General features: G+C 41.0%; 1 protein-coding gene across 2 annotated transcripts in view; it reads left to right on the top strand.

Annotated features, from left to right (window-relative positions):
* Window positions 1-23624, top strand: part of ppp1r16b (protein phosphatase 1, regulatory subunit 16B) — a 100445-nt gene extending 76821 nt beyond the window's left edge. For both annotated transcript variants that reach the window (XM_080461691.1, XM_080461692.1), the window contains exons 5-11: window positions 1657-1760; window positions 11713-11837; window positions 19365-19490; window positions 19586-19661; window positions 20055-20184; window positions 20503-20650; window positions 21161-23624. In XM_080461691.1, the coding sequence (XP_080317817.1) occupies window positions 1657-1760; window positions 11713-11837; window positions 19365-19490; window positions 19586-19661; window positions 20055-20184; window positions 20503-20650; window positions 21161-21631 (1180 nt within the window). In that variant the 3' untranslated portion in view covers window positions 21632-23624. The remainder of the gene's footprint in view (window positions 1-1656; window positions 1761-11712; window positions 11838-19364; window positions 19491-19585; window positions 19662-20054; window positions 20185-20502; window positions 20651-21160) is intronic.
* Window positions 23625-25030: the final 1406 nt, after the last annotated feature.

Genomic DNA, 25030 nt, shown 5'->3' with positions numbered 1-25030 from the left:
ACATAAAAGATATCCCTTATTATGCCAATTACACTCCAACCGACAGTCGGTAAAGGATAATATTGAATTATGTCCAGCAGCAAGCTGCATAATGATGCACAAATGACACACAATGACTCGTGATCCATCTTTATTATGCAGCTGTTATTAAACACGATATGACCTATGTTCCTCTTTATGTTATATGACACCTCTGCAAATATGTCGCAGGAGTTCATACGTTGCTTAGTGAGGACTTAATTGAATCGTAATAAACGTGTCAGAGCAACAACAGGAAGAGGCAAAGCGCTTTAACATGCTGAAGGTTTACGCACTCGAGCTGGATCGAGTGGAAACCCACATTCAAAGGCGTCATAGGGTCTCACTGCTGCCGTCTGTTGATGTGCAGAGCTCGTCAAACCGCTTGTGTTGTCTCTTGGACTCATTATCCAGAGAAAAATAACCACTGATTAAAAAACGGGCTGCCAACTTGTTTTGGGCGGTAAGAATTTAATCAGCACCATTAATTATGTGACTAACAAAGATTTGTTTTGTCATTTCTGTCCAGCACTTTGAGTTATGGATCAGCAGCTTTCAGCTTTCATTTTTTTTCTACTAAATCACAAACATGACATACAGGCTGTTGTTTTTTTTTTTTGGACAACTTGACTGAAAATAAAAATTACATCCATGGGCCATTACAAACTGATTACAGACCTGTGGTTATCTGTCTTAATTTTCCTAATAGTTACATTTAAATATATGATTTCAATACCTTATCTATGGATATCAGTGACTTGCTGTGTTTACACCGACCGTAGGAAATCTGACTAAAAGCTGATCCGATTGAAAATCACCTTATCTTAACACTTAACACACATACAAATATCAGATTAGTTTGAGAAACCGATGGAAGGCGCTGGCATAGCCCTGTTCACGATGTGATCTGAGTCCCTTTAAATGGCACTCTGGCTTACGGTTTAGAGGAAAACAGGGGTGGTGACCACACTGCTCTTAAAGAAATCATCGTTTATTCCTGATCAGACTCTGAACAATGTGCTGCAGTTTCAAAAGAAACACGGCACGCTTGATTAATTTATCTAACAAATCTGTCAATACTGGATGTGTGCGACGTGCAACATCACCGTGGAAGTTGTTACAGGATTGATCAACCCTACCGGTGATGTTCTTGGTTGCTCATAACCACACATCTATCTGATCACTTTAGGTTTTCATGGAAACGGGAACATTTGGTGACTCAAATAGGAGTGACAAATAAAGGGAGCATGTAAAGCATTGTCATTGTGTCACTTGCTCACACTTTGCGTGGCCACACAAGATAAATAACATATGCAGATGCTGGAGAACACATTTGAAAATATATTCTCTCCATACAGTGAAACCATTTATCCTTGTGAATTCTTTTTAAGATTTCTTTAGTTTAGTGTTTATTACAGCTGTATGTAGGAACTGTTCCCATAAACATCCTGAATTCTGACTGAATGTGTTTCACTTCATTTTCCCCTTTAATTGTATTTGGATGACAGATAGTGCCAATTATTTTAATGTATTAAACCCTTTTTTTCCAAATGTCTTTTACTACCATGAATAATTCAATTAAAAAAAAAAAAAAAAAAAGGTAACAGATTGATTTCTCCATCTGCTCGTCTCCCACAGTGGTGCAGATCTGCTGGCAGTCAACTCTGATGGAAACATGCCGTACGACCTGTGTGAAGACGACCCGACACTGGACATCATTGAGACAGCCATGGCCAACAGAGGTACGGAATAAAATGTTCCCAAAAATACGACAATGGTCGACTAAAGAGTGCCTGTGGGCAGAATCGTTAGACTCTCAGCTGATGAGAAATTTCGTGAATAAATCGTGGCGTAGAGTATACTGTGACTGCTTCCTGAGAGTTTAGTCTGACTTGTGAAGCAACTATTTCAAGGTACAGTGTGTAATATATTGTGATCTAAAAACTTCTGGCTGAGTTGGACAGAGTGGTTTAGAAGATGAATGGGTGACTCTTTAAAAATCGGCTAATAAAATAAAACTGATGTCATGATGCCTTTTAAGCTTAACGGTTAACTGAGTTTATCACATCTTGTGTGGTAAACACAACAGAAGTTGATAGCTGTTTTTTTTAACACTACTGCCACCGCCCTCACAAAAGCCACATACTGCACCATTAATGATTATACTTTGCTACACCATCACAGTTCAAGTTATGAGCCACATTCAAGACACACATGTACCGTTGGAATTACTGCTCAAATCTGACCTGTTGTCATGGTAGCAAATTCACCTCTAAATTATTACTCGTCACGATAATCTCAGAGAAGGCAGCATTTCATCTTCGTGCAAAAACTGACACGAGTGGATTTTAGTGTCTCGGCTATAACTCGGTAGTTAAACAAGCCATCCATTAGTTTCGGTTGAAAACACAGTCCGCATGCCTTAATGGGGGACTTGTTTTAAAGTCTGTGAAATGGCCCCTTCATGGCTGCATACATGACGCAAAGCTGACAGGCGGCAGCTAAATGATCCACTCTAAAAGTCCCCTTCTGCATGAGTTGATGGTCCTTGAAGGGGTTCGTGTGAATAACGAGACTGCTCGGATCTGATACGGCTTTGTTGATTTCCAGCATTTGTGTATAACAAAAGAAAATTCGTTCTTAGCTGATATACTAGTCTATCATTTAAAATATTAAAGGAACCATCATTTTTATTTTGTTGACAAATAATCATGGAGGATGTGACAGTGTATTGCATAACATTGCACCGCTTGTTGAATAACGCTGATCAATTTAACAATTGAACTGGGATAAAACCCATAGGTGGTATTTTCTCCATTTTCACTCATTTAAGATGTGAACTGGAAGCGTGAGTAGGAATGTCTTCATTTGTAAATAGATTTCAGGAATTTAGCTCTGCCTTAAAAGTCCCAAAACGCTTTACATTGTCAGTGACATTCATGCATTCAAACACACCATGACAGCATGACACTCAACTTCCATTGGGATCAATTTGGGGTTCGGTGTTTGGGCTAAGGACACTTCGGCACATTGTCCATCTGCAACGCTGCAACCGAATGACGACCCACTCTACCAACTGAACCAGAGCCTCTGTGAGGTTACTTTTAAACCACTCGAGTCACTTTTCATTTGAGCTCTCGGACACAGTGTGTACCTCCAGTATCAAAAGATGGTGGCTTTCCTAAATTGTTGCGATTCCACACGAGAGTCTTGACTTTGGAATACTACATTTAAAAAAACCAAAAAAACAACATAACAATGATGCAGTGATTCCAGTATCAAGTCATCATGTGCAGGCACTTGTTTTAATGTCGTCTCACCTTGTGCCATTTTACAGAAGCTTGACATCAACCTCTCAGCAGAGCAGCGACTCAGTGAAGGAGGAGCAATGTCAACTGTCAAATAAACCACAAAAGTAAAACTGACAAATTCCCCGATTGGTTGTCTGATCATATATTACTGACTAAGTGGTGGCTCAGATGATGCTTAGATGTGAATTTGCAACTACATGATTTGAATAAAATGTTACATCACACCCAATTTAAATCCTTATTTAAATCAGGAATGGCCACACTGCAGAAGCTCCCTGCACAATAGTAATAGCCATGATTTTACAAGAAGCAGCTCGTTGAACCTGATTTGTCAGGCTGCTCAGAGGAGACCAAGCCGGGAAGTCCAACCAGAATGTCATAATAAATCAAATCCGTCTTCTATAGGTTCATTCAGCTCATTCCCAAAATAACAGATTTTATTTCGAACCATTCATTAAACGTTACCTGGTGGCATCTCTGCAAAGACCTTTTATTAAAAGCAGATTCAGCGTCTCTTTGAGACCTGCATTTATTTTTCAGAATACGCAGCCACGACCTGCCGTTAAAAAGAAGCAATTATTAAATATTTCAGTAGGCTTTTATTTATGGTTTTATGGTACTAAAAATTGAATAAAGATCAACAAAAAACAGAGGAGCTAGTGCTTGACTCATATGAGTCATGTAGATGTTGCTGAAATGATTAAAAATCCATTTTTTTCTTGTCACTCAATACCGTACCTGAATGCTTCATGTGTCCAAATACAGCTATGCATGTTAATCACTAAAAGGACGCCCAAATATGGAGACAACCTACAGCAGAGGTTTTTTGATTCCGTCTGACAATATTCAGCATTTTACAGCTGATCTATTATCAAATTCCGCGATTTCATTTGCATTTTCTACAACGACGTACAATCGATCACCAGCGTTCAAAGAAGGAAGCTGCGATGCTTCCTTAACCTTTGCTTTGTAGATTTATTGACAATCCTTTAAGCCTGCGCACCACAGAATTGATTGCTGAAGAAGATGGCGGCAGAATCACGACCGCAGAAAGCACTTAATGTCTCGCACACTTTAAAGATGGACACTTGGAATAAATCTGAGATTCTGGCGGCTCTTCCTCCTGATTTGTATTCCGATACTGTATATTCCCGCGGTGTCACTGTAAACAGCTGCTGACGGTGGAATTTATCTCTGTGACACCAGTAACTGCACATGAAAGAATCTGAGAGGCGGTTCTGCGTTTCCAAAGTGTCTGTGTCACAGGAAGAAAGACTCGCTCAAACAGACTCGGGGTGAAGTGGAGTGAAATCAACCTTCTTAGTTTAAGCTCTTGTCAGTGTTTTGGTTTTGCGTCCCGATAAAGCGTTTACATCTTCAGGCGGGCATGGGCGCACACAGCTGCCAACAAAGCGGCCACATCTGGCCGCTGGGCTTTTTATTTTTATTTTCATTTATTCTTTTCCAGTTCAGAGAAATTTTGTTGTGTGACTTTGCTTCTGAAACAAGGGATTTCTGAAGGAATTCCACAAGGAAAACAAACGGGAACAAACAGTAATTGTGCATCAACACAGCATTTCATACAAGATATTAAGTACGAACAAAAAAAAGCAAGAGAATTTGTGTTTAAAAAAAAAAAAAAAAAAAAAGATTATTTCTATTTTAAATTGTGCGTTTGTGGTATGAGAGCAGAAAACCTAAGAACTGTTTGTGGGTTGCACCCATGGCAACTTTGCCAAGTCTTAAGTGCCAGTGCCAAACATATTACATACTCTGCATAGTGATATCAAATAGCTGTGACACTGAGTAAACAAACAGAACCACCCTCAACATATTGTGAAATGGGGTTCAAAATGAATAAACAAAATAAAAGTACATGAGAAATAAAATATCAAATGCAATCAGGAAATAATGACAGGATTAAATTATTATTATTATTTTTCTTTTTTTTTACAATTCCAGCATGTTTCATTACTCTTATTGACCAGTAATTATGTGGGACTGTATTTAGGTGTAGTGTAAGCTCTGATATCTCACAACAGTTTCAAATCCAGTTGATGCCTTCCTGTGTGTAGTTTGCATGTTCTCACAGTGTTTTTCTCCAGGTAATCCAGTTTCCTCCCACAGTCCAAAAACATGTATCTCAGATTAGCTGGTGAGTCGGAGTTGCCTGCAGGTGTGAACGTGAGTGTGTGTGTGTGGCTGTCTCCTCGTTCGCCCTGTGATGGACCGACGACGACCTGTCCTGTTTTCAAAGTTTAAAGAGGCAATTGAAACAAATCTGTCAACTTGCAGTGTGTTAAATTCCGTGTTAGTTTTAAGACTGTTTGCCGCTCCGACAGCCAAGAAATGGTCTGGCATATCACGACCTGTGAAAAAGGCTCAGTTGTTTTCTTTGTACTCATTTTTGGGAAAAGAAAAATAATGTTCTCCACTATGAGCTTTGCTTGTTTGCTGGCAGGCTGATATTGTTAAACGGAGCAGCCTTTTCTCATTTGCAGTCTGACTGTTGAGCTGCTCAGTTAACAGACAGTAGCTTTATATTTACTGCACACACATCATGAGGTAGCGAACAACACTGTCTGCACCCTGAAGTTCTGGGTCGTACGCTCACATTTTTGCCCTTCTGAGTTTGAGTCATGCTTGTTTTATTGTAAATTCAGAAAACGCTCACTCATTCGATATCGTTGGTCGATGGAGAGGAGAAACGTGAATCTCATTAATGTCCTGCTATCTGATGCCAGATTTTCACTAAAGAGACAACATGGTCTTACCTCAATGTATTGACACCATGGATTGAATGTTAGTTGCACAGGCACGTCTGCAGTAAAAGAGTTAAGGCGCATGTACTACATTTAAAGATTTTATATTTTCCATTCAGGATGGAAATCAACCCCTCTCCCTCAAACTGACCACATGATATGTTTCATAAATCGACAGATTTTCTTTCCACTAAAGTTTATGCTTCATTGCTGAATGTGTCCTGATGTGTCAGTCTCACCTTATTAGTGTTCACTTACCTTCTGCATGCATCTGCCCAAATTCTCTAATGATTTAGTAAACATTGGTCCGCCAGGCTAATCACGGCTGACTATTGGCAAAAGCAGTGACTCTCATCAACCAGTACTCAGTGTGTGTAGACTGACAGTTCATCACAGGTCGATGAACTGTCAGTCTGTCAAACAAACAGTCAAACAAACACAGACAAGCGTGAAATGCATATTTTAGAACTGTTGGAGAAAACCCACATATGCACTAGGAGAATATGCAAACTCATCATAGAAAGATGGATAAGCCTGGACTCAAATTCTCACAATGAGATGGTTTCCCATTTACCTTTGGTATTTAAATAAGCACAATTTATAATTTGGATTTAATAATTTATCTTATAGCTCATAATTAAGCTGGTATTTACAGTCAGAGTAAAAATGAGAACAAAGGTTTGAAGCAGGAGCAGAAACATTGAAAAGCATAAAAAGTGGTGTAAAACCTGTTCAACATGTATTTCACTCCTCTATAAGATGCTCACACTTATCGATGTTACAGTAACCAAACCTGCGCTTGCCTCGCTGAGCTGCATAAAACACAACCTTTACCCAGTTCAACACCCAAAGTTCAACCAGGTTTAAGTTTGGCAAACGTCCCCACAGACTTTGGCTCGCGGCTGGCAGTGTGAGCTGGATCTAGCCTAGATAGAGGCTTTTGTTCCCAGGTAAATCATCAATATGGCACTCAGTCTCAAATAGGTATTAATATCCATCCATCTTCTACGCCACTTTATTAAACTGGGGAGTTGGAGCCAATCAAAGGTGATTAACAGTAAATGCAGGCTGTGTCTTTCACTCTGCAAGTGAATTAGATTCGCCAATTAACGTCAAACACTTGTGAGAGGAAACCAGAGTTCCTTGAGAAAATACACACATGCACCCCAATAACATGCGACCTCTACTTACAGGCATCCAAGTCCAGCTGGTGACAAAACTCAATATTAGTAGAGATTTCTAACCACGGCCCCACTGAGTCGCCCAGGTGTGAATATAAGAATGAAAAGTAACATTCTATTCACACAAAAACTATAAATCATATTCAATCGTATTTTGTGTTATTTCATTGTATTTACATATTAATATTTGTGAATTTTTACCACTGTTTTGCCAAAAACTCTTTTGTACACTGGTGCCACATGTGGCATCAATTTGACAATGTTTTGAGACCACATGCTGCTTCAACACACTTGTTGCCTATTGAAGTAGTTCACACAGATTTTTGTTTGCGCGTGTGAAGCCGTGGCTTGCTGTTCCGTGTGTGTGCATGCTCAACGAATGAAGGCTTTCTTTGGTGAAGGTGCCCTTCAGCATTGCACTAAGGCCCGAATGCATGAGTGGAGACGAGCCTTGTAGTAAACAGAAGCAGGGATCATCATAAGAGCTTTGTTGTATTTCTCTGGATAATAAAAGGTCAGAAAAAGACCTGGTTTATTAAACACCGCTCTGAAAACATATACAGGCTTAATTATTTTAATAGATTTAACATAGAGAATGAGACACGTGACACCGTAATTTGTGGGTTGCATCCTGGATGAGAGGCAATATGAGCCCCACATGCATGCGGATGGGGGAGCCTGGAGGAGAAAAACAAGCGCCTGAAAATGAGGCTCTCCGCTTACAATGGGATCTGTGGAGCTGCAGAGTGCAGATAGCGGTACAGTAGGTGAGAAGAATGATTATTAGGCTGATCAAAGGGAGCGCGGCGCTGCTAATTGCTCCCGTAATGTTGCCAGCAGTGTAGTGGTGGATAAAGCGCTCTCCGGAGACGCCACAGGGAAGGGTGTGCGGGCAGCCACTCTCACTAACACACGTGCACGCTCCCACACAAACACACACACACACATTATGCACAGCACTTGATATGCAATATCAACTAATCAGACTGCCTCGATCCTCCCCTGTAGAGGAGGCCAGTTTGTACGTGATGAGCTGCAGTGAAGATCTGCTCACATGCAACTGAAGAAGGTGAATCGAGCTTTTAAAGCAAACAAACCGCTGCCTGCACAGCTGATTTCTGTTTATGTCCCGTCGGATTCAAAAATATGCCCTGGGATAGTAGTGAATTGAAACAAAAGCCATATAACCTATAATACTCACTGCAGTGTTTTGAAAGGTCCCCTGAGTGAATCTCTGTGCTTTAAGAAGTAGACGTCCTTACTCTGTTTTAAAAATGCATGCACGGCAGAATGGTCATTTAAAAAAAAAAAAAAAAAAGAAATTCTCTCTGATAAAAACAGACAGCAAATATGAATTCCCTCTGTGCCACACAGTATTTTATGAATGACTGTGACAAACGAAATGATACCAGTGAACAATCTGTTATTTTATTAAAGGATTATGATTTTATGCTGCTTATGTTGACACTGCAAAGTAAACATAATCCTCGGTAGAAATCAGTCTACATTGTGTGTGTGTGTGTGTGTGTGTGTGTGTGTGTGTGTGTGTGTGTGTGTGTGTGTGTGTGTGTGTGTGTGTGTGTGTGTGTGTGTGTGTGTGTGTGTGTGTGTGTGTGTGTGTGTGTGTGTGTGTGTGTGTTCAAACATAGTCAACAAGGATTGGCTCCAGCCCCCCACAACCGTGGCAGCGGGGTGGGGGGGCAAAGCTGTATCAAAGATGAATGGAAGAGACGTACATTTAAAATTGGTGATTTTTAGTTTTCTTTGTGACGTAATGAGTCCGTTACAGTTTGCCGCAGCTGTAGCATCTGCAGTTAAAGCTCAGAAACAATGCAGCATGATAAACTGTTCATGCCACAGCTGTTTGACACTGTGGTGATAAGTTGTTTGTTTTCATGTTTATAACTCTCCGTGGTGAGACGTGTAATATGTTTACATTTCTGAGCTGAGTACTGGTAATACCAAGCTGTGGGGCATCACTGCAGTGAAATCATAAACAAAGTGAAATTCACGACATTAAGCATCAAGATCGGCTGCTGCTGTCAGAAGCAAAAGAAAACAGCTGCTGGAGGTTTTTTTTCACGAAATCACCAAAACACGGTCTGTCGTGGCCTTGATTTCTGAGCCTGTAAAACAGCCTACAGCTGTGAGTTTAATAGTTGATGTCGCTTGTGTGCAGGCACCTGCTCGCGACAGGAAGGTGACTCCGAAAGTGGGGAGTTCAACTTTAAAAATGGTGGACTGGAATCCGGAGACACCAGAGGAATAAAGGGGAGACTTGCCTCCAGCTTTACTCTCCCAATTTATTGCTCTATGTCATGGGAAAGGTCGTAGTGCTGAAATCCTGACAATGAAATATGCACAGTCAGGTGACGCCTGTCTGCCTCTGCAATTTATGTCAAAAGTGACCATTTTCAGTGGATTGACCCCCCCCCCCCTCGTCTAACAGAAAAGGTGTTCTTGTGTGAGTTATTACCTTCACTTTTCATTCAACCTTTACAGAGGCAAATCAATGAAAACAATTTTGTATTAACATTTGGACTGATTGGAGGTGTTTGTAGACCAGATTCACTCTGAAGCGCACCGCAGCTCGATCGCGCTGTGAAAGGGTACAAGAGTCCCTGCTCTGACTGACAGCCTGTTTCCACCATTGTTAATCTGACACTTCTTTCAATTTGCTGGGCTGCACAGCACATTACCGCTGAGCCGTGTGAGGATAAGTTCTTCACTGGAGTGTGGCGGTCACAGTATTGAGTCCTACCTTGCAGAAGGGCGGCGGATTAAAGGAGGAAATTTAGAGATGCGGTGACTCACCTGAGCTCCCGACTGGGCCAGACTCGACAGATATCTGCCAAAGGACGGCGAGAAAACGCTGCATGAAAGGAAACTTTATCGATCTAGTTATTTCTTCACTTGAAAAATACTCAAAAACAAACTTTTTTCTTTAAAAAATACAGCCTTGTGCAAAATTCCCACTTTACCATAGCTACACATGAAACGCCATTTGAAATGTTCTGTTTCCGGCAGATGGCTTCACAGTACGGAGAATTACTATCATCTGACTAACAAAAAAACTTTAATACTCTGCAAAACAGTTTCTGTGTAACATTAAAGGCTCCTGCAGGTTAAATTAGCCATCTTGTTTATTTCCTTCTACGCTGTGCGATTGGGGATTTGTACCTCAGCCACGACTGGACAATGTTGCACTCCTCTAATTTGGTGGTGACGATAGCTACGTGATACTAATAACTACTTTAGCCTGTATTTCATCTCGCATACTCGTTTCACTATTGCCTTCATAAAAGAAATGAACCAGATGATCCTTCTCGCATCATTTGTGTTCACTGAGATCATTTCCAACTTAGAATTTCCCACGGGTGAAGCCTTGATCAGCATGTCAGATTGCTGCATTCTGCAGCATTTCTATTGGTTGTTAAAGGCTGCAGCTCCTATCAGCAGGGGCTCTGTGCAGTATAGCGAGCAGTCCGAGAATAATTTACTCCTGTCTGTGGATGCACAACTGTCTCTGAGAACCCTTCTCACTGTATGACACGAGACCAGACGACACAGGAAGCAGTTCAAAACATCAGTCGGCTGATTATTTCTTAGCTCAAAAATCAGAGATTGATTTTTGATTTCAATAAAAGATTTATTTAACCTTTCATTTACAAAACCCACAACAAGCAATGCGCCAAATACTTACTTTTCCTCCACTGACAACATGTATGAAAGCCAACTATCAGTTTATTTGCAGCCCCAAAATGATGCCTACTATTGCTGTTATGGTACAATCTGTGCTTTTGGCAGCTGTGGGCTTTTTGCCTTGATGATTTGCGTGAGAAACCCCAGCTATGTTGATCCTGCTTTGCAATACAGGCTTGAGCGCTACAAGCTAAATAACTTGAATATTTATTATTAAAACAAAAGATCTCTTAAATGCAATTCTTAATTAATTGTCTACCATTTGTCAAAGAAATCATAGCCTGTATAAAAGTTAAATATTGATATAAGCGTTGTATGGACAAAACATATGTTGGGTTCTCATGGCTTTCATCACAATATTATCACTCTGTTTCTGTCTGCTGGTAAAACTTAGAAATGTCTCCTTTGTTTGAAGCCTGAATTCTGATTTTCCTCTGCAGATAAATTGCTATTGTAGAAACCATAAGATGCAGCCAACAGAAAACATCCTTTGTAATGTAAAAGAAGGTGTTGGCAGCTTTCACTATATAACTCTCGCTCTTCTAATTTGTTTTCCACGTGTTGTATCCCTGCTTCATCATCCCCAAGACGTCTTTCTGTCCCTCCGTGTGTCTCTGATCATAAACTGTCCATGTCACCTCGCTGCGGTTGTTTTCTGCGTATCAAAGCTGACAGAGGAGAGGAAAACCAGTCTCCCTCATCATTAACTCTGCGCCCGCTCGTTTGTTTGACTGACAGGCATCACCCAGGAGATGATCAACGAGACGCGTGCGTCAACGGAGAGGAGGATACTGGGAGACATTCAGGAACTGGTGAGACAAGGGGAGGAGGTCAACCAGCAGGACTCCCTGGGAGCCACACTGGTGAGAGTTTGTTCATATTTTCTTTTCACCAAAACTCAGTTTGAGACGAGTCCCTTCATCATTTCAGCTGTAAAACGAACGCTGGGGTTACTTTCAGCTCCCACGGGGCAAAGAAATTCATTAAAACAGAAAACAAGATATACAGGCGTAAATATACAGTATACTGTGGACTTAAAGTCATAATAAACATGATGTAGAAGACGTTCTGATAATTTACTGTTAGTGCAAACACTAACTCAGCTTCCTCCAGCTTTCTTAAGATGTTTTTTCTTTTTTTCCAAAGGATAAACAATAGATTTGTGCTTCGGAGCTATAAATATTCTTTAACTGTGTGTAGCTTCTGCATGTGTGTGTTTACCCACAACTTCTCCATCCAGCTTCTGTGCTAGTGTGATCTCACTAGTGGGGTTAGTGGGGTGGTGACACTCATCAAAGGTACCGATGGGTTAAAACTGAGTACATACTGGACATGGTGCCAGTCCATCACAGTATAAACACAGAGATAAAGAGAGATAAACATGCAAGTTCAGACTCTCCAATAAGTTCAAATGCAGGTTTTTGGACTGAAGGAGGAGACTATAGAACAAGCACAGACACGGCAGGCATGGTCACCAAAGTGTTTCTGCACAACTGCATGGCCACTAGATATTTTACACCTGTGACCTATTTATGCCATTTAAAAAAAACATCGCTGTCTCCATCATAAACGTTTGGAACACTGGTGAGTTATTGTTGTCTTGATAAAGTATCATGCTACAACCGCACCTCTTTTCGTGGTAAATACTGCAAAATATGCATCCTATAAAGTAACTGATTATGGTAACTGTGTCACAAACTATCCATATTTGAGATCAGCACAAATATCTTTTATTGATCAAGAAATGGAGTCCTACTTATGCCTTATTAAAATAATGGTGGGAGTTAAGCTTTTTATTCAATCGTGCCATATTCATACATTCTATTATGTTACAGTACATTGTCTGTTCTTCTCATTGTAGTCTCTGCTATGCATATACTTAACTATGTACTGTATGTATGTGACAATACAAAAGCAAACCTATACTAAGGCTGCTTCAATATTTTAATAATACAGCCAATAATAATAGTAATGATAATAATAATACAGCTAATAACCTTACATCATTGGCCATTATTACACTGTTGGTTGCCCGACCGGCTTGACGGCCAGCTTAGTCTAAGTCGCTACATTCAGGTCTAACATGCTCATGTGTGCTCAGCACACGTAACTTTGCTGTATGAAGAGTGAAGGTGCATGTAAAAAAAAAAAAAAAGAGCAGCTGCATCGGACTGGAACCAGCTAAGACTGGCGTTGTGTTTGAAGCCTGTGAACTGTGAAATGGAGCCTTCTTCCAGGTCACTGTAGTCGTGTTATTCGAGCTAAATAACAACCGCTGGGACAACAAAAGACGGGATGATGATCCTCTTTTTGTTCTCTGTGCTGAAGCCAATATTTTCTATCTTTGCTTGTTTATAAGTACTGAACCAAGTGATATAGAAATAATTAAATGTTGTCGCAGGGATTAATACCGAGGGGATATTACTAAAGCGTCACGCACGCATTATGGAATTTGCTATTTAAAAAAATGACGTCTCATGAGGTTGTGAACATTTCAGGCTAATCACACATTTAAAAACCCATTAAAACCTTTTTAAGGCATATCCGCTGTATCATTTTATGAAGTTGTGCTGATATACGACTTAACTTGTTGTGAATTCAAATCATAGACGGTAACGTAACAGTGATGATTTACAGAGCACAAGACTGCAATAAACCTGGAGTGGCAGTAAAAAGCACATTAAGAGGAACTATAACAAGATTAATAAAGGAAAAAAAAACATCCTCTGACTGAAAAGCACGACAGAAGATAAGACTGGAAATGTTATTAAAAAAGCCATATTCATGGAATTGTTAATCATTGTTCTGTTGTGTTACTGTCAAACTCTCAGGTAACGATTCAACTTCTAGAAAACTCACATTTGAAGGAATTAAGTCTCGTAACACTCAAAAATTAGACTCAAGATGTGAATCTTTTGTTGCCCGTGTCACCTTCCAGTATATTACAGTATATATTTTATTCATCAAAAATACAGTATTGCGGACTGTATTTTAATGGAATCATTGGAAAAGTAGGTACAGTTCGAATCCTTTACTCTGAAACTACTGTCATCTGACCTCATCTACATTGTTATTCATCTACTATGTGCATCTGTTCTTCCTACTTCATTTGGTTTTGCTAAAGTCTATCACTTATTTTATAGTAAACTTTTTTAATACAACATTCACAAGTCCATGTATCCCCTGTACTCCTCAGCCGACTCTGTGAGGATACTGGACAGATCAAGAGATGATCAGAGGGCAAACAAAATCACAATCACTCACATTTTAATATTCACTGTACAAGCAAGCGTAACAATGATTCACAAAGAATATACACAGAAATTTCAATGAGTTATGACATTATGCAATGTTTTGCTGTGTGGAGTAGATGAAGTCCTTCACCAATATTTGTGTCAGCGGAGCTATTTGAGTCTGCTGAGCTCCACCGAGCCTGCAATGAGTGGATTGTCCACGATACAGCAGGTTGTTCAGTGACCTCCCGCACGGACTGAAAAGTCTCCAGACACTTCCTGCTATATGGATAACTTTGTTGACCCTGGTGATGTACCTGGCACTCATACCTCAAGCAGACCTCCTGCAAAAAGATGGCAACCAGAGGCTCGTGAAGTATCGTCAGCATCTCGCTGCGTACGTTGAAATCACGACACCAAGTGTCATAGAGAACTTCTGCAGGTGGGACTCGGCTTTATTAATCTTCTTCATAAAACATCTTTGAAATAAAAATGAGCCACAAAAAACTTTGTAGAAAGAAGTGGACTCCCAGTGTTGATCTGAAGTTTGCACTAGTGAGCAGCGCAATAAAAACCGTCAGCATGTAATTTCCTAAGTAGGGTGTTTAATGTCAGCTGGATTAAATGAAGCCTTTATTATGTATCGGGGATTAACTCCACTGGGGAAACACAGTGACGGATCACTGGATGAAAATAGCCTCGGGGCGGCAGTTTCCCAAAATAACCTTGTTGATCTTTAAAGTCTTACTACAGATCGTCTGATCGAGCTGCTTGTCCCTTTTCTTCATGCGTTCACTTAATCTTCATTCGAGCATGATGAAGCAAACTAGAGCATGCCTTATTAAAATCGCTGGCAGAGCAGAGTGGAAGGGACCTGGAACCGGGAGGAAGTTACGTAACCATAATCCTTTGTTGTCCTGTGAGATAAATTCTGTGGCCTTGTTTTGAGGTGCAGGAACAGTTGGGGATTTTTTATTTTTATTTTTTTGGTCAAGTGCTTGTAAGCTGATTCATCAAATGCCAAGAGACCAGAGATTTATTTTTTTTCCAATGTGAAATCAGAAAAATTTAAATGAACAGACTTACTGGAAAAATATAAGTAAAATGAATAATCAAACAAATTAAAAAATTTCCTCAAAAATGTGGACGATGTGTAAAGAGAATGCAAGGATGGAGGCAAATATCAGAAACTCATTTTGTTTAGAATTAAACAATGACAGCATATCACATGTCTGATGAGACGACACCATCGCTGATGTCGTCCCATTATTATCTGATGTTTGATGTCGGTGGTCCTGTGACTCCTTTATGCCGAGACACTTTATTTATATCAGTTCAACACCCAGACCCTTCTACTACATGGAGCTGCAATGGAACTCTGTAAAGCAAAAAAAAACAACTAAATCTGCACAATCCTGCAACTCCATCTCGCTGTTCTGGAGGGACCCCAAGCTTCTCCCAGACCAACAGAGAGCCGCCAGGAGGCATCATTATTGGATGAATGACCTCAACTGACTCCTCGAGTGAGTCTCTCCCAGAATGTCAATCATCTCACTATATCACAAAAATGATATTGTAACCACCACCTTGCGAGGAAAATTCATTCAGCAGTCATAGGTAAGGTGAGGATGTAGGTAAACAGGATGTTTGCTCTGCAGCTCAGCTCCCACTTCACTGCTACAGTCCAAATCTGCAGCCGGTCTCCCAATCCGCCTTCACTTTACTCATGAAAAAATACATTGACATTCTTGATATTCCACTTGGATTTTTTTAGAGATCGAGTCATTTTTGGAGCGATGGGTGTTTTTTTTTCTTTACATGACACGGCTTTGGGTTTGACATTCAACTGCAGCCACAGATGATAATATGGTTTCTCTTTACCTTCAATCTCATCCGACAATGACTCACCTGCAGCAGAGTCTGGATTTTTTGCACGGCTCGTCCTGGAGCCACAAATCGCTCCTGCAGTGCTTCTTGAGACCTGTGAAAGAACTGTGATGTGTCGAACTCAATGGATATCCCGTTCAAAGAGATGTCAGTGAGAGGACTTCCTCTTCTCATAATCCATGTGTGGTCACATACTTTAAGAGCCTGAAACTGCTCGAGTGTGTTCGACGAAAAGCATGAAACCAGACCGAGCTCAGTGCTTTAGGAAAGGATTGGCCTTAGAATCTTTCATATCCCTCAAAAACGTTCTATTATTGTGGCACTTTGGTATTGAATATGTCAGGTACCTGAGAAATCAGCTGATGTCATAAATCGATGTGACTGATGAATTAATTCTTCATAGACGTTCCAAAATAAATAATCTAAATGAAAAGCGATTAGCCTTCCAAAAGGCCTTTTAAAAAGATGACTGCAGATATTTAGAGGAGTACTTCAGATTCTTCCTTCTGTGCCTTTTCCTGTAATACTCATGAAAGAAAAGCAGCATGATGGTCACACAAATGATGTGATTCTCTTTCAGCTGCACATCCTGACCTTATCAATCACTGATATTGTACATTCCTCTGTCTCGGGGTAAACCTGGAGCGTGTGTGAACCCACCTACCCTTTTGTAACAGAACTGATAGTAATAACCAAAACATCCCGTCCAGAGATTAACATCAGCAGCCGCTCGCACTCGGCTCCTTCCTGCAGTGAAACTCTGTGAAAACCTGCTTGGTTTTTCAGAGCAGGTATGATTCAGCCGTGATATTATTCCTCCTCACACACCAAAGCTTGAGTGGGGTCGGAGGTTATCGACATGGCAACCATCAAAATCCTGCCTTTCTTCATTTCGCAAAGATTTTCAAGTTAAGAGCAGAGCATTTCCCAAGAAAACTGAAAAGCTGAGTAAAAACACGACAGACTGATCTGCTTTTAAAACGCTACCGTTTGACGGGAACTGCAGTTGGTCTATCGGATTCTCATTCAGCATGCCATGTAAAGCTTTATTCATCATCTATTTACATCCCATAGAAGTGATCAGGAGCGGATTAGAACTTTTTCGAAAATAGTTTGAACATTTTGCTTGAAAATTTTTAATTTTTGTTTTGGCCTTTGATCAACTGGATTAAATTCCTCTACATTCTTGACTACGGGATTAACAAACTGAACAATCTGTGTCTTTCACAGAGAATTTGTCACAATTTTTTGACTAAATAAATAATTACCAAGCACCATTTCATTCAGCCATTTTCAATACACCTTTTTCCTTCCAGGAGACCTGAAACTACTATGAGTGAAGGTAGGATCAATCTGGACAAATCAGCAGTCCCAACACAGGACAAATACAGAGACAGCCAGTCACACAAGCTCACATTCACCAATACAACCAACTTTAATGACAAATTATGGAGAAAACTCATGCATGCGGCAGGGAAAACATTGCAAACTGCATGTAGAAATGCTCCCAAACTCAGACTCTCACCAGACATGTGTGAGGCTAACCACTACCGCACTGTGCCACCCCAATCATAAGTCTTTATTGAAATTAAAAATATTTTAGTTGTGCGTAAACGCAGCTCTCATTTTGTTCCATTAGAAACACGATGATCGTAATGTTTAAGTAGATAACTGCAGGTTTGAGCTGCATGTGGCTTTATCAAATGAATCCAGGCAGTTCAGAGAGGGTTAAGAGTTCAGCACTGGAATTCATATCCTGTTTATATAGACATGATAAGCGTGTGTGTGCACTGATCCACTCTTCACAGCTCCTGGTTCTGTGTAATTGTTTCCTGCTACGAGTAAATTTGTGAGCTGCTGAGTGGGCCGTCTCAAAGCAGCAGGAGCAGGTTTTAACCGCAGCTGCTCACTTTGAGGCAGCTTCAGCTGCAGAGGTCGATTTTTTTTTCTTTTTTTTCTAATTTCATTTATTTATTAACCTTGATGACACCAGGCAAATCTCTCAGTGAGATTAAGAATCTTGGCTCCATTGCGGTCCTGAACAAGCAGGGTGACGTCACACAAACCCGTTCAAAACATAGAAGAGCAACAGTCATCGCAGCACAAAGAGTAAAAAAATCATTTGAATAACAAATAACTATTATATCAATTAAAAGATTTAATGGTGCTACTTGTACTTAATCGTTTAAAGCGTAAACTCGTGGTTCTCAACTGGTCTGTCAAATCTACTCAATGGGACAGGTCGCAGCTTGAACCCGACGTAGTCCAATAGACTATTATAGCAGGTGACCGCAAGCTATCCATTTTAATGATAAAGGATAAAATAATCAGTCAATGTAGAGAAAGAAATATTGATAATATTCATATTCTGTTGTTGGCTTAATTCTAAAGTGAAGCCGATTGTGTTTTCCTGCCAATATGACCTTTCAGGTCATGATCCACCCGTTGGGCATCATTATGTTAAAGCATGAAAGAGACCAACCGGCATGTAGTCAGTTCTTCCTGCAACTGATTCATGTCCGATGAAGAAGCAAACTGAAACAGAGTAAACAGTTATCCACTAAAAACCTGGTTTTCAAACATAATTTGTCCTGAAATCAGCTCTAAAACCATCTTCTTACAAAAACTGAAATTGAATCTAATACATAAAATGTATTGCGGTTTTGTTTTGTGTTTTCAACACGTCAACTACATAAAGACCGAAGTTGTTTCCAGGATATTTTTTTTCATTCTAACTTGCAAAGGAGTTTTGATACCATGAGGGTAATATGAGGACGATGAGACTGATTTCAGGTTTCTTTATTATTGCTCTTTCACGAGTTTTCTTATGGAAGAAAACGCAAGTAGAGTGCAGTTGGATGTGTCTCACACGACTGATTCACAGTGTTGTTAATGAGCACTCTGTCCAGGCAGTAAACAGCAGAGGTTGCTTTTATGAGTTCAGACGTTCTCTTCATAAAACAATCAGGAAAAGTGATCTGTCAGAAAAACTAAATTTGACTGCAATAGAATTAAACTGACCTTCTTTTCTTTTACAATGTAGTGACTTTAATTTCATGAATTATTAAAAATCCTTCCGGACATTTCCACTTAGTCAAAAGTTAGAAGCCACCATGAAGTCTGAGAGTTTTCCAAGGGTTTTGAGGTCAACAATTGGCAGTGACTTAAGAACCCTTTCTGACACCCACTTGGGATTTCAATGCATAAAGCAAGTCTATTATGAATCCTGTGTGCTGCAGAAATGTGAGTGCTCCTTCTCTGCCCCTGCAGCTCCACATCGCAGCGGCGAACGGTTATGTGCAGGCTGCAGAGCTGCTGCTGGAGGGCGGGGCTCGCATGGACCTGAGGGATTCGGACGGGTGGCAGCCTCTTCATGCAGCAGCGTGCTGGGGTCAGGTGAGGTAAAACACAGCAGGAAACGGATAAGCACACTCGAATCGAACGCTTCTGATTGTGAAGCCGTGAAGGCTAATTTGTTGTTTTTGTTTCAGATGCATGTGGCTGAGCTGCTGGTGTCTCATGGAGCCAGTCTCAACGCCAAGACCTTCCTCGACGAGACACCCATTGGTACGTTTACACCTCAGCACTCTGTTGTAAAAACAGACGGTGGGGGGGTTAAGAAAGCCGACATCCCGTCTCAGCAGGGGTTCATTTCCAGCTTCTCCCATTAGTGTCAGTGGAAGAGGGAGGCTAATTTCCCTCGAACTGCAGGTCAAGGTGTTTTTGAAGGGAAAACTAAAACAGTGTTCACGTCTACTTACTTTAAATGTTTTCACATCCAGCATTATTGATGACTAGTAGCTTTAAAATGGTAAAAAATATAAGAACTTGACCTAATAGAGGATTCTCTTTATTCATGTAGAGTTTTTCACTTGTGTTGTTAAACTAAAGGCATGAGAGCCAATGTGTGTGACCCACACTGAAAGCAGCTGACATCCGTGTATTCTCCATTCTTCTTAGATCTGTGTGAGGATGAGGAGTTCAGAGCCATCCTGCTGGATCTCAAACACAAGCATGACATTATCATGAAGTCTCAGCTCAAACACAAGACCTCCCTGTGCAGGCGGACCTCCAGCGCAGGCAGCCGTGGGTAAGTGCTGACATCTGCTGGTGCCTGCACGTACTACACCATTTGTCCCAATGTCCCACATGACGGCTCATCTGTCTTAACCTCGAGCTTTCAGGACCTGGGTCTGTATCCTTTTTGCAGCCGGAAGGACAATCAATGTAAAAACAACTATGAAGTACTCTAGAAAATGGACACGCTAAATACACATTGTAACATTCAAATATAAAAGCAGATGCCAAAATCGTGTATTATTAAGTCTTGATTAGCATTATTGAGGCTCTCCTCATGTTTTGATTGTAATTGCTTGGTTTGACTAAAGAACTTCCCTCGTCTCCACAGAAAAGTGGTGCGGCGAGCCAGCCTGTCAGACAGACACAACTTATGCCGGAAGGAGTACGAGACCGAGGCCATCGTGTGGCGGGGAGGGAGAGAGGAAGAAGACGAAAAGGAGAAGGAGTCCGATCAGGAAAATACTCAAGTGCTTAATGTAAGATTTGTTTTATTATAATTGCTGGTGAGCACACCATCGGGTCTCTGATTGTTCTGGGTCTGCCATGATTATTGACTGTTGTTTGTTTGATTTGGTGATGGTGCCAGTGACAAAGACTCACAGGAAAACGTACAGGTGATTGTTGGTACTATTTAGTCTCTTACTGTCATTAACTGGCACATTACCTTTGTATAATCTAAACACTTTCAAAAAAATCCAAGAAAACAGAATTATATTAAAGTGTGCTGCACGACGAAGTGCATTTCAGCTTTTTCTCATGAAGTAACTCTGGGGATGTGATGAAGAGCTGTTTCTTAGCAGTCATTTCTGTACAGTAGACAAAACAAATTGGCTTCACACTTCTTCTTTTTTTTAAATTAAAATCGATATCCTGGGAAGCAGATCAAAGATATCCGATCTGTGCCACAATGAGCAGAGCGACACTGTCTTCAGTGATGTAAAAGAGAAGCCTTGTGGCGCAAAGTAACGGTCGTTGATGTCCCGCAGGTCCGGCCTGTTGTAGCCGTGGAGCTGCCAGACAAGTCCAAGCTGCCCACCATCCTCAAAGCAGACAAGCAGAACGGCCTCATCTCCACCACCACGTCGGTGCCCCCTCAGCCGCCATCCAACGGCAACGCGCCATCGACTAATAAAGGCACCGTCATCCCCGGCACGCAGCCCTGCCAGGAGGAGGCGTGGCCCCGAGAGCGTCCGCAGACTCTGTCGGAGCTGAAGAAGCAGAGGGCCGCCGCCAAGCTCTTGAATCACCCCTTGTTCAACGGTCACCTTGGCAACGGCTCCACGGACTCCTTCGTCGATGCCAAAATGAACTCGGAGGACCCCCGCATGCCGCTGGTGTCCTCCAACGGCAACGCGGTTTACTACACGCCGGCCAGCGGCGACCCGCCGCTGCTCAGACTGAAACAGCCGGTGGAGGAGGAGCAGCCGAAGGTGCGGACCTGCTGCTGCGTGTCGTAGCGTCCCGGCTCGCCCAACTGGAAAGAATGAAAGGAAACGCTGGAGCCGGGGGGGGGAAGGAAACGGGGAGCCTCAGCATCCTCCTCCTTTCCAACTCTAAACTTCCACCATCGAAGATGGTGAAACGAGGAAGCTTCTCCTTGCACCTTCTTCACTTGTGACTCCTGCCGCAGAAGGAGACGCCTTCCCCGGACGCAGGCAAGTTGTTAAATGTAGCAGAGAGGAAGAGAAGGAGAAGCAGTGTCACTGGGATGCGCTCCCCTCCACCTTCATGGAGTTTCTCTTAAAAGACGGATTGAAACGGAAGTCAATTCAGTGGAAGCTTTTAACCCAGGAAGCGTCGGGAGAGTGTGAGACGATTGCAAGGTACTGCATGTTCTGCTCACAGACACAGACGGAAACAAGGAAGCCGTTTCTCACAACAAATGACTTCTCGTCTTGTCGTCAGGCCTCATTTCCTCCAGGATGAACCCCCGCCGTCGTCAGACTCTCTGCTTTGTCTGCCACATTCCTGACATTTCCAGATGAACAGGAACCTGATGGTCTAAAGATGCTGTGTTTACTCCGTGGTGAACAACAGGCTGTCGGGAACACGCAAACTGTAGCAGAAAGCGATTCGTGGCGACTTTATTTTTTTTTTTTGTGTGTTCACTGCCTGCAAAAGTAAAGGGAAGGAATGCCATAAACAGTGTTAAACCGTTGGATTGCTTTTACAGAGAGGTAACAGGAAGGATAAAGTTCTGCACTGGTGTTCATAGATGTCACCGTCTCGCCTCACCGTCCTCACATATCAAAACCTAAACTGACACGTTATGCTTTGTTTTTATGCATAATCCACTTTGCGCTCAATCGTATAGATAATTTAAGCAAACGTGGTTGAAAATGACTGTACATTTCTTTATTTATGAAATTGTTGTGTTAAACAAAAGTTTTATTATGATTCCTGATGTTGAGTGTATTTATTATTTTGAAGCCGTGTGAAGAGTGTGAATGTGAGATGAGCTGGGAAAAGAGAGAAAGAGGAGTTGTTTTTTTTTGTTTTGTTTTTTTCGTCAAGCACCTTCTGACATTAAACTTTTTAATCATAAAGTGAAGATGGTGTTACTGTGTGCTACGTGTGTGTGTTATAAAACATCAAACCGCCCTGCTGGGATGGAGAATTACTTGTGTCACTACAAATAACACTGTTATTTGTTTATGTTTTGTTTGTTTGTTTTCCCCTGGTGGCCATTGTATGGCTCGACCTTCTCCCAGTCACTGTATTTGTTTTAATACCAGAAACTTTAATTGTTACCTAATTAAGTATCGGCAGTGTAGCTTTGAGAAAAACACAACAAACATTAATGCCTCAGTTTATTTCAGCATTGATCTCCACATGTATTCGGTGTGTAGCGAGCCCATACAACTACATCAGGTGTCCCTGAATGCATCGCAAGTGCAACACAAAATACACATCTATTGTGAGTCTGAATAGTTTTTGGACGTAATTATTATAGGAACTACATGAAAAGACCGACGGCATACATGTCAATATGTTTAATGTGTGAATTGACTTGAGCAAATCAACCAAATCCGATAACACATACTTATTAACGTTTATTATCTCAATATTCAAGGTGTACTGGTTGTCATTCAGATTTGTATTTATAGTTTTTAAAGAAACACAGAGGGCCAAAGTGCTTTGCACAAAATTAAAAACAAAAACCAACTCCATAAACTTCCTAAATCTATCAAATAAATTAGAAAAACGCAACTACGTGAAATACAATGTACAGAGCATTAATGGGACTTGCCAGATCTTTGGTAAAAACAAGTGGATTTTGGCTTCCAACCGCAGAAAAAGCACATCTGGAAGTACTAACACAAACAACAACTCTGCTCAGGAAACACCTCCGACATTCTTGTCTCTTCTTTTCACAGGAAACAGTAAATCATTCATAGCAAACATAAATTTCAACAATGCAATGAGTACATTTTCAAATAAATAGGAGCTGTCCTGAGTCATTCTGGTTTTGAATTACAGCTGCTGCTGTGTTTAGACATTTTGAGACTTAAAGCCACAAACGGAAGCAATTTCTTTCTCTCTTACTCACATCAGTTCTGTCATTTTTTATGCACTCAGAATATTTCAAAGCCTCTTCACCATCTCTGTCCTGTTTTGGAAAAGTCATAAGGCTCCTCTGAAATACTGGTAAAATTAACACAAGTCAAATATTAGTCTGCCTTTGTCTCCACTCTCTAAATAACTGCTATAAGTAGTTTGGTTTTAGGAATATATGGCATTAATCTTATAATCTAACCCTCTATAAAAAAGTGAATAGTTCTAGAACCACTTCCCTTTATCTAAAAATGGCTCGTCCAGTCTCGTGAGTGCCAAAGAGTCTTCCGTGAAAAAACAACCTTTTTTCATTTTAGTTTTTATTTGCCATTTCTTTAGATATGTATTTCTTTTTTTTTTTTTTCTTTTTTTTTTGCTTTTGATGACCAACCCCCAAAAATGTGATTACCCACAATGCAATTCTGTCCCATTTTGTTCCCACATGAGCTGTACAGTGTCAAATATTTGTACAGAGTTTGTAAATATGTGTGTATCGGTATCGCTCTTATCCGTTCCCATAATCTGCATTTACACATCTGTGTTGTTACCTTTGAGAACCTTTCCAGGAAGAGTCGCTGATCAGTGTCGGCAGACTTTGACGTGTAAAGAGAAATACTGAAATCTGTGCTCAGTCGCCCAAAACAAATCCCGCAAAGTACACAGCTTATCCTCAGCACACGTGTTGATTTTCTCAGCGATTAGAGTCGAGTGGTGGAAATATTCTGCACAATTTCACTACAAAGGTCAGTTTGTTTTTCGGATCTATATGAGGAAGTACAATACATGTCAAAGAGATCAGAACTTCCTTTTTTTTTTTTTTTTCAAAGAGAAGGAACCAAAGCTGTGGTGTCGTCTAGGAATGAGTCAGCTGATATTCATTCAAATTTGAGCTCCTGTACACCCGCCCAATGAAAATCTCACAGCTGACCGGCGCTGAGCTGTGACTTTGAGCAGTGGCGGCCCGGCCAGTGTGAGTCAGACAGGGACGGCCAGCTGTTCTAAAGGAATCTATGTTCTCGTTGTATTCGCGGACCGAAAAAGGCTTGTGTTTGACTGCAGGCCTCCTTGTCTGTGAGGATGCAATTATGTAGAAGAAAAACTACTGATTTTGTAATTACTGGAATATATTGATGGTTGCATTAACATATTTTGAATAAATTGTATATTTTGAGAATTTTACACGGCCTCCTCTGAGTTAGTTTTGTCAGGTTTGCGCTGCATTTCACCCGACAGCGTATCCGAAAGCGTCGCAGCGCGGTGGTGGTTTGTACGCTGCCTCATATTGGAACATTGCGAAACTG

Source organism: Lipophrys pholis, assembly GCF_963383615.2.
Source record: "Lipophrys pholis genome assembly, chromosome: 4".
NCBI classification, from domain to species: Eukaryota; Metazoa; Chordata; class Actinopteri; order Blenniiformes; family Blenniidae; genus Lipophrys; species Lipophrys pholis.
This window is presented reverse-complemented; position numbering and strand designations above follow the sequence as displayed.